Below are 10,357 nucleotides of genomic sequence, written 5' to 3'. Positions count from 1 at the left end.
CAGTAAGTAGAACAGAACAAGCACAGATGGTTTTGGATGTTGGGAGCTTGTTAGCAGGCCCAAATTTCTCAGTTAACTCTTTTGGGCCTGGCCTCCTGTTTCAGAAGGAACGAGGGAAGTGACCAAGGAAGTATTCCGTGTGTCATGGTTTGAAATTGGCCCCCCTTGAGAGGCTGGGGGGGTTCAGAGGTGATTGGGTGCCAGGACAGCGTTCCCTGGAGAGCCAATCACCACTCATGTTGTTCACTTCTGCTCAAAAATCACATATCACAGCACCGGGAGCGGTTGGCAGTGTGGCCTTGGTTGTTGTGCTGTTGGTGTCTGCTGCGTGTAGGTGGACAAGGCCAGGGGGTGGCTGGGCTCCCTCTCTTCCCCTCCGGGGGGGAGGGGGGAGCCCTGCGACCCCCCAGCTCAGTCTTTAGCTAGAGTCAGCATTTTGGGGTGTGTGCTGTGAAGGAAGAGATTCACAGCACCGGAGGTAAGAGGAGAGGGGCAGGCTCTGCAGCCAGGCCCTCTTCCCCCTCCTTTTCTGCAGTGAAGCTGTAGAGGGGGGGCTTTGAGGCTCAGCCCTGAAGCTGAGCCAAGTGGACGGGCCGTGGAAGTAGGCCCGGCGCTTGGGAGAAGGGTCCCAGGCGAAATTGGAGACGAGCCAGGAGCTCAAGAGTTGCCAAAGCTGACCAGGGGCAGCTGAGAACTGATGTGGAGGAATGAAGATTCCAGGATGTGGACGCTTGATAAGCTGAACTACCCTGCAGCAGCCTACGGACCGAGGTGAGACACCGAGAGGGAGGAATCAAAGCAGCAGAAGAGCAAGGACTCAAAGCTATCTTCTTGGACTCCATGAAGAGAGACTGCAACAAAACAACTGCTGGAACTTGGTGAGGGGGGAGTGTTCAGGAGCCCAGAACACTCCCACAGCAAAAGACTGTGTTACATGTCAGCCTTGAAGGCTGCTCCTGGACTAAAGTTAAAAGAGGAGCTTGAAAGGACTGACTGATAGTAATGTAATATATATATATATATATATATATAGTTGCCTTTAGTTTGTATAGTATTTATTTGTGTAAATAAATGTATATACTTCCCCCTTCCCCCACAGAAGCCTCTGGTCTGAAAGTTTCTCTCCGATGTTAGGATGAATTGTTGGGAAGGGGTGGGGGAAGCCTGGAAATTGGATTTTAGATTTCTAACGTGGCTCAAACTGCCACACCGTGCTATTCCTTCACATAACCCGAGGTATAAATAAAACTGGCCAGAGAGACCTCGCTCTCTCTTCTCCCGGCGAGGGTTGGGAACGGCGGGTCCCTGTGTCGGCCCTGCTGATCTGGAGCTGAGGCTGCAGCGACTGCTGTGTCTGCCACGCGTGAGGGGACAGCGCTGGGCTGGGTCCGGCCGTCCTGCTTTTCTCAAGGGAAGTGGTGAGATTTTGCTGGTTCTTTATTTTGCTGGTTACTGGGTTTTTTTCCCTTTTTCCCTTCCCCTCTTTCCCTTTTGGGAGCGATTTGGGGTTCCTGTCTTCATATGTATATAATACCTTAACTGTATATCTGCAATATATGTAAAATACATATATTTTATATAGATTCTGCTATTCTGGTTTTTTTTCTTCTCTCTCCTCTCGGAGCTTTTCTTCTGTGGTCCGTGGGGTTTGGCGGGAAGCCAACTACAACCGGCTCCAGCTGTCTGCTCATCATACTCACCCCCCACCCCATCCGGAGGAATGCCAGAACGTGGCGGCAGCGAAGTGAAGGTTTCGCCTCCGTTCTGCGGCGGGAGCAACGCGGCGGTGCCCCTGTGGCCACGTGTTTGCCGCGTGTCGGTTGCGCAACTGATGCTGAAATTTTGCCCCAAAAGGCACAGAGAAACTGCTCAGAGACAGAGTTTTTAGTCTATAAGCAGGAGGTATTTATTCAAAGCAAGCAGTGAACAGCTGGAGTATTTATACAATTCTTGCTAAAAGATTACATCACTTTTCATGAATATTCATAATATTGCAATGTCTAGTTATAATATTCGTAACAGGAGGAGTTGAGGTGGAGTCAGGGGTGCAGTCTTCATTTTGGGGAGGCTTTCCGGGGTACATCCTGTTACTTTGGCCTCAATGGTCCCGAATCTACTCCTCTTACTCAGGTGAACTTCTGAACTCCCTTTAATTTGGCTGACTCTCACATGTTCCTGGCAGGAGTTTCTGATATTTGGCAAGAGTGCCTAGTCCTTGGCTCTTCTTCTTTCCCTTATCTCCTTCTGTTTCCCCTCCATACATCTATTTTATGTGTATGTCAGCATTTTTGTTCTCTCTGCTTTCCTGTGCACTCCATGTTCTTTGTCAATGTGTTTAGCATTCTTTAATGAGTTATTATCTCCGTTGTTCCTGAGACTTAGTTCTCTATGCTTTTGCTCAGAGTATGCATTCTAAATTAACTCTCTGATTCTTGTTTTGCTATCCTACATTAGCTTTGCTCTGCTTTACAACCGGCGGGGGTGGAAGTGGACGTACCTGCACTTAAAGATAAAAATAAGACGGAAAAAATTGTTTTAAGCTAACACCATTTATACAATATATACTGGTATATATTTAACAACAGAAGTGTGTTACTAAAAGGTTTGAAAGAAGTGTGTAAACTTAAAAAATGTGTGTAACAGTATAAAAAGTAGATCCCTGTGTGCCTTCTTTTCTGTAGTTTAGAAATCATTGCTCTAAGTGTGATAAAAGTATGTTAATGTAAACATTGGATGCCTTTTCTGCCATTTATCTGGGGACAACGAGGATGAAGAATAAAGCCTCAAACTTATAATGCAGTCAGATTGTCCTTCTTAACAACTAAAAGACAGCCAAAAGAGTGTAAAACTGCATTAGACAGATTTTAGGCATCGCAGATAAGAGGCCTTCGCTCTCTTCTCTCTTCCAGTGGCCGAAGGCGACAGGTCTCTCTCTGCAGACGGTCTTTGCTCCTCTAGGCCAGGGCCTGCTGCTCCGACCCGCCGTTATCGCCGTTCTGTTTGGGAGCCGTGGGGAGTTAGTTCTGCTGTCTTGTTCAGGGAAGTATTTCATTTGGGTTTTTTTGTATTTATTCGCTAGCTTTACAGTAACGGTGGATATTTGAGGGTACCGACGTAGCCTCATCTCCTTGGATGGTAAGATTGATGGAGAGATAGACAACAGGTTAGCAAAGGCATAGAGTGCCTTCGGAAGGCTTTATAAAAGAGTTTGGCAAAGAGTTTGAAGAAAAGTACAAAGATCAGTGTTTACAGAGCCACTGGGCTGTCTACTCTCTTATATGGATCTGAATCATGGGTCATCTACCGCCACCACCTGCGACTCCTGGAACGCTTCCATCAACGCTGCCTCTGAACAATCCTAAACATCCACTGGTCAGATGATGTGACTTATGTGTCTGTTCTAGAACAGGCAGCAGTCACAAGTATTGAGGCCATGTTGCTGAGAACACAGCTGCGCTGGGCAGGGCACGTCTCCAGGATGGAGGACCAACCACCCCCTCCCTAAGATCTTGCTTTATGGGGAACTTGCCACTGGTTGCTGCATGAGAGGAGCCCCAAAGAGGAGATACAAGGACTCCCTGAAACAACATCTCAGCCTTGGTCATATTGATCAACATAACAGGTCTACTCTGGCCTCCAGTTGGGAGGTCTGGAGACACCCCATCTATAACGCTGCTGATGCTTTTGAGAAAGCACGCAGGATCACCCTTGAGGAGAAAAGACAACGCAGAAAGAATCGTGTCTTACAGAATATACCATCTAAAGAGTCTCTCTGCTGTGCCTTTTGCAACCGGACGTGTCTGTCTCGTATTGGCCTTTTTAGCCACCAGCACGCTTGTAACAAACGTGGGTAGAGCCCTTCCCAATCTTCGTTCGCGAAGCCCGGCCATGATGATGATGACCAGTATATTTGGGAGGCTGTCACTGAAGCTCTTCCCACATTCCCCACACCGCCCCGCGGCAAATCCAGTGGCTGGTGGCGTGGCAGCGGTAGTGAACGAAGCCGGGCCAGCGGCCATGGTGAGCGGGAGAGGCTGCGCCGCGGTGAACGGAGTTGCACCGGCAGTCGTGGTGGTGGTGCCAAAACCGGCAGGAAATAACTGCTCAGAGACAAAATTTGGTCTTTAAGCAGCAAAGGTGTTTATTCTGTGCAATGCTGGAGAGCTCCCAGTCCGCCCTGGACAAAATGGCTCTAAAGTTTTCAGTAAAAAGGCAGGCAATTTATACAGTCTTGGTGAGGGACTACAATATTTCACGTGAATATTCATTACAATTACATCTAATATTCATATTAGGCAGGGTTCAGGCAGAGCTTGAGGCAGAGTCATCCTTTTGGGGAGATTCCTGGGGGTCGTTCCTGCTTCTTCAGCCTCATGAAGGTCGTTTCTCTGCTTCTCATTGTCAATGAACTCTTCAACTTTTCCTGTGTGCTGAGGTCTTGCTAAAAACCCCTTAACTCACCTTTTCATCCCCCCAAATGTCCATCCTGTCTAATTTATGACTACTAAGCTGACCTCTTTGTTGTCTTTCATTAGAACAGAACATACCAAACGCAGGCAGGCCTCTTGGAGCCTGGTACCTCCTCTCCCTTGGCTAATCCCATAACACCCGTTCTCTGTCTCTGCCACCTTTAACTCGGATGCAGCATTCCTCAGAGTGGGATCTGTGGACTCCTTCTCAGAGCAAGGAGCCATGCACCCCCTGCCACGCGGCGTTACCCCGCCGAACCTCCCATTCCTGCCAAATGCACAAGGAAACTACCCAAATTAGGGAAGGTTCAAAAGTTAATGAAGATGATGATGAAAGGACACTGAGTTCATGATGAAGTAAGACAGGAACGACCACCGAAGTTCTCCCCAAATAAAGACCACGCCTCTAACTCCGCCTCAACTCTGCCTGTTATGAATATTAAAAGTAGATGTTATATTAAAAGTAGATGTTGCAATATAATGAATATTCATAATATGTGATGTAATTGCTTGGCAAAAAGTGTATAAAAAGCTCAATTGTAAGTTTCTCGATTGGAGCAGTTTGTCCAGGGCGACCTGGCTGCTCCCCGGCCGTGAAAATAAATACCTCCTGCTTATAGACTGAAAATTCTGTCTCTGAGCAGTTTCTCTGCGCCTTCTTTGGGGCACAAATTGGCATCAGGTGTACCAGGAATGCTGATATTTTTTGGTCTGTGTTTGGCCCCAGCCACCTGCAGTAGTTTAAATTCTCCCTGCCAAGTTCACTGATAAAACAGTGAATTCGTCCTCGGAGGGAGAACTTCTGTATAAACTATTTTAATGGGTGTTCTACTATTGGTTCATTGTCTGCCAAGGGCATTTGAAGGAGAAATCGAAGAGGAGGGGAGGAAGGCTCGACCCCCGACTCAATTGGGAAAGACCCCCAAAGCATCCTGCACGTGTGTTAAAGGATTTCCAAAGTTCTCACGCGTGTGCTGAAGGGATGAACTTACACAACCAAGGGGGTGGGACTGAGAACCTCTGGTGGGGCAGTACTGGCCACACCTCCCCGGGCAGAGGTGCTCAACTGATCGTAGAAAAGCAGACAGGTTTTCCGTTGGGCTTGGCTTGCTCTACACGAAGGATCAAGTTGCCTTTAGTGGGGACGCCTGCTATCGTGGGAGCCTGCTAATCCTCTGGAAAACGCTGCTGCTGCAGAGGTTTTATAGTCTCTCGAGTGGGTAAAGATCATCTCATAAATGACACCTAGGTGAGCAGGGTATCATACTTTCCTCCTTGGTTTTCTCCTTCTCCCGGGTGCCCGTTTATGTCAGCCACTTTTTGTAATAAATATCTGTTTTATTGAGCTCCAACGGTGCCTTGGTTTTCAAGCTTCAGCACGTCTCGAACCCTCCCTAGTACAGCGGGGCAAGCAGGTGCAGCAGTTTGTTTGGATACATGTCCAGAATAAAGACAAGTGCCAGAAATATTCAAACACACAAAATATCTTTTATTACAGCAAGAATAAAAATAATAGTAATAAACTGAGCAAGAGGAATTAAAAACTAAAAAAGGATACAAAATAACTACCTTATCGGGTGGCATTAAAACAAATACTACAAACAGCATTTAATACAGTATTAACTAGTGAAAAGGGATACCAAAAAAGGATCTTGACACAATATTATGGATAACACGATATTGGTTAGTAAAAAGGGAAACTAAAGGAAAAATACTATAAACATAAAGGGGGAATTAAAGGAACACTAAAAGGATATTAAAAAGTTTGTTCTCTCAGTTGATTCCTCTCAATAACCTGTGCTTACCCACACAGACAGGCCAGGGCTGTCAGGATCTGCAGCAGCTGGTCGGTGCCCGTGCTTAGCGGGCGTCCCCGCGGAGCAACACAGTCTCGGTGGCAGGATGAGGATCGCTCAACTCAGCAGCTCTGACACCCCATTTTATCAGTTCCACATTACACCACGTAGGGCCAGTACCCAGTATAAGGTGATGCCTGAATGGCAGCCAAACCCCCCCTGATCATCACCTCATGGCAACAGTCTGTGCCTGCCCCACTTGTAGGGCAAGGGGCCAGCGACCCCTGCCCACATCATCTTCCTCCCATCATCATCTTTCTCACCCCTATGGATGACCTCTACCATTGTGTTTCAAGGGTAGATGTATCTATCTTGCAATATGTAGCAAAACCAAGGAAGAACTCAGCTCTGATAATAGGGGATATCAAGCTGACTTGCTAAAAAGCACAATGGACCTTCCAATTAGCCTGTGCCATGAAGTTACATTGTACCATACTCCAGCTGGTTTCACATCCTAATATGATCCCGTTCTCACGTCTCTGTGCTCCATTGATCATCTAATTCAAAAGTACCCCCCTTACAGCAGGGGCTGCAGGAGGGACAGGGGAAGCAGGGCCCATTGCTGCGGCTGGATTTGCTCCCCCGTAGCGAGCATATAAGGCCATCGTTATTTCCTTCCATGCAGCCCAGTTCTTAAATGCCTCCAACGCCTCCAGAACTCGCTTTTTTGATGAGTCCGTTTCCAATTCCTCGCCAAGATCGTATCTGATGGGTTCCGGTTGATGGAGGTGCCGGTTCATTTGTGATGATCCAATTTAAGAGCACCAACAGTTTATTTTCTGCTACGTCTTTGTCCAGCGTTTTTAAGGACTGGCTGATGGCTTCAGCTTCTTCTTTAATTTCTGGGGAACACCTCCCCTCGTGGGAATACATCCCTCCCATCCTAATAGGTCACCTCTTGTTTGCCGAAGCCGGATTTTTCTTCTTTTGTCCTTTTTTGTCCTTTTTCCCTTTTTGTCCTGTTTCTGCAGAGGTGACTGATGTGCACGATTTGTCGAAGAGCTCTTCCTTTTTCCTTGGAATTCCATCAGGACGGATGCCATGGCAAGATGTCCCAAGGCCTTTGGCCTCTGGTTACCGACGCCTGTTGAATGTCCCGATTGGGGCGGCCATTTAGAGCATTTGTCTTGCACGAACCCAGTCGACACGGGGGTGCAGTAACCCAATGAGCTTTATTAAGATCAACACAAGCTTATACAGACACTTCAAACGGTGACATGGGACCTCCTCAAGCACTCCCATCCGAGCACTTCACTGTGCGACAGAGACCGAAGGACTCTGAGTCCCAGGATGCCCTTCGGCATTCTGCCTGGAATCTGAACTGCTACGGGATTGAGCCACTTTGAGGGGACACATTGATCCCACTCGACTTTTGGGGTGCAGAGCTGGGAGAGACTGGAATGTTAATGGTCCACGGCTCCAACACTCTCCCGTTGCAGAAGCAGCGGGGGCTTTGCTGCCCAGGGGCAAAGGAACCACCCGGGGAAGGGGGGGGAACACCCACATCTGGAAGGGACAGGCTGGGCTTGGAGCCAGAGAGAGGAAGTGTTATTTTTATGCTTTTAGATCACTATAGACAGGAGCCAAAACTGCCCCAAACCTATTCTACAGGGAAACAAAACTGATCTAAAGTGAACCCTACATATAGATAGAGAGATAGAGAGAGAGAGAGAGAGAGATAGATAAACTAACTGTAATCTTCCCCAAGGGATCAGTTAACAAGACCCTGGGTCACTCTCGCTGTCAGGGGGGTCGGGACAAGGGCTGGACACAGGGGTCATCAGGTCTGTGCCCAGCATGGATCACCTGGAACAAGGGTCACCAGGTCTGTGCCCAAAATGAGTTCCTATGGATCATCCAATGGGGGTCGGGCCACTCGTAGCGCTTCTTTTAACAGTGGGTCTGTTGGTGTGAGGTTAAGGCAGAGCTCTGGGCAAAGCTCTTCCCACACTCCCCACACTTGTAGGGCCTCTCCCCGCTGTGGATGCGCCGGTGGGTGACAAGGGCGGAGCTCTGCTTGAAGCCCTTCCCACAGTCGGTGCAGCGGAAGGGCCTCTCATCCGTGTGTGTCCGATGGTGCAGGAGGAGATGTGGGCTGGTGTGAAACCTCTTCCCACATTCCAAGCACTTGTAGGGCCGTTCCCCAGTGTGAATGCGCCGGTGGGTGTTGAGGTCAGAGCTCTGCTTGAAGCCCTTCCCGCAGTCGGTGCAGCGGAAGGGCCTCTCATCCCTGTGCGTCCGCTGGTGCTGGAGGAGATTTGAGTTGGTCTGAAACCTCTTCCCACATTCCAAGCACTTGTAGGGCCGTTCCCCAGTGTGGATGCGCCGGTGGGTGAGGAGGCTGGAGCTCGTACTGAAGCTCTTCCCACACTCCCCACATGTGTAGGGCTGCTCCCCGGTGTGGATGCGCTGGTGCTTGACGAGGGTGGAGATGTCACTGAAGCTCTTCCCACATTCCTGACACACGTAGGGCCGTTCTCCAGTGTGGACACGACGGTGGTTGCGTAGGTGGGAGCTGCAGTTGAAGCTCTTCCCACATTCTCTACATGAGTAGGGTCGTTCCCCAGTGTGGATGCGTTGGTGGGTGCGGAGGGTGGAGCTGTCCCTGAAGCTCTTCCCACATTCCCCACACGTGTAGGGCAGTTCCCCACTGTGGATACGATGGTGTTTGCGGAGGTTGGCGCTCTGCGTGAAGCTCTTCCCACACTCCCCACACTTGTAGGGTCGTTCCCCGGTGTGGATGCGCCGGTGGTTGCGGAGGGTGGAGCTGTCACTGAAGCTCCTCCCACATTCCCCACATGTGTAGGGACGTTCCCCAGTGTGGATGTGCTGGTGTTTGAGGAGGTTGGCGCTCAGGCTGAAGCTCTTCCCACATTCCAAGCACCTGAAGGGCTTCTCCCTGCTGGGAGGCTGCTCAGGGACCACCAGCTCAGAGCTCCGCCTCAAGCTCCGGCCGCCTTCCCGGCACAGGCTGGCTCTTTCCTCCTCAGAGCACCCTGGGCTGGCTTTGGAGCCCCTCCTGCGGGGGGATCTCCGGCCCTTTTCCTCCCCGCTGCCTTCCTGCGCCGGGGAGCCCTTCAAAACGGCCTCTCCCACCAGGCTCTGCCGGGGGGATTTGTCCTCCGGGCTCTCCATCCTCAGCTCGGGGCCTGGGGCAGGAAGCAACAAGGACAGGGAGGGGATTTGCCTCCGGCCCACAGGGAAGGCCAAGGACATCCCCCCAACTCCGGCCCCGGCAGGACGGCGGCGCCAGCGGGGTTGTCCTGCAGCCGGGGCCATGCTCGGCTGACAGAGCCAGCACAACACCCGCCCAAAGGGACACTGACTGCCTCCTCACCTGCCTGGGGGGCCCAAGGCATCTTCCTCTTCCTCACAGCCTCCTTCATCTGGCCAAGCTTTGGGAAGGACAAATCCTGATGGGGGGGAAAACAAGGGCTGAGTGTGTTGGCTTGGGGGTTCCTCCTGCCCAAGTCCATCTCTAGAACTCACCGGGCATCCTGTGACCATAAAAACCTCCAAAACACCAGGATTAAGCCCAGAAAAACCCAAACCTCTGAGATTCAGCCAAAAACCCCCTCAGAAACAGCAAGATGAACCCCCCCCTCAAACTGCAAAAAGTTAAGGTTCAGCCAGAAAATACTCCAAAATATGAAGACTTGGCCCAAAACTGTCTCCTAGAAGTTCCCCCTCTCTGGTCTCTTCCTTTTGGGGTTCAAGGGGTCTCTCCTGTCTGGGATGCTGGGGGTCCAACTTAAAAATGCTGGGAGTGTTGGGGGTCCCAGGGGTCCCTTCTCCTCTGACTCTCACCTTCGGGGTGCCACGTTCCCAGACATTCCCCCTCTCCAGGTTCTCCACTCTGTTGTCCCAGGGATCCCAGGGGTCCCCACTGTCCAGGCTTCCCCTTCTCCGCACCCCCTGTTTCAGGCTCCCGGGGGTCCCGGGGCTCCTCCCTCTCCATGCTCCCCCCTCCAGGCTGCCGGGGGTCCTCCAGCTCTGACATCTCCCCGCTCTGCCCTCCACACTCGGCAGCTC

General features: G+C 50.6%; 1 protein-coding gene across 1 annotated transcript; it reads right to left on the bottom strand.

The window, feature by feature from the left end:
- Nucleotides 1–7,478: 7,478 nt before the first annotated feature.
- On the bottom strand, nt 7,479–9,494 carry LOC135405308 (zinc finger protein 501-like). Its single transcript, XM_064639980.1, has one exon. It carries the CDS (start codon nt 9,458–9,460, stop codon nt 8,216–8,218), a length of 1,245 nt encoding a protein of 414 aa, XP_064496050.1. The 5' UTR covers nt 9,461–9,494; the 3' UTR covers nt 7,479–8,215.
- Between the last annotated feature and the right edge of the window lie 863 nt (nt 9,495–10,357).

The sequence above is a fragment of the Pseudopipra pipra genome, chromosome W, assembly GCF_036250125.1.
Source record: "Pseudopipra pipra isolate bDixPip1 chromosome W, bDixPip1.hap1, whole genome shotgun sequence".
Lineage (NCBI taxonomy): Eukaryota > Metazoa > Chordata > Aves > Passeriformes > Pipridae > Pseudopipra > Pseudopipra pipra.
This window is presented reverse-complemented; position numbering and strand designations above follow the sequence as displayed.

What these genes read in the sequence shown, in the direction of transcription:
- LOC135405308 (XM_064639980.1), bottom strand. Translation starts at nt 9,460, where the DNA reads ATGGAGAGCCCGGAGGACAAATCCCCCCGGCAGAGCCTGGTGGGAGAG.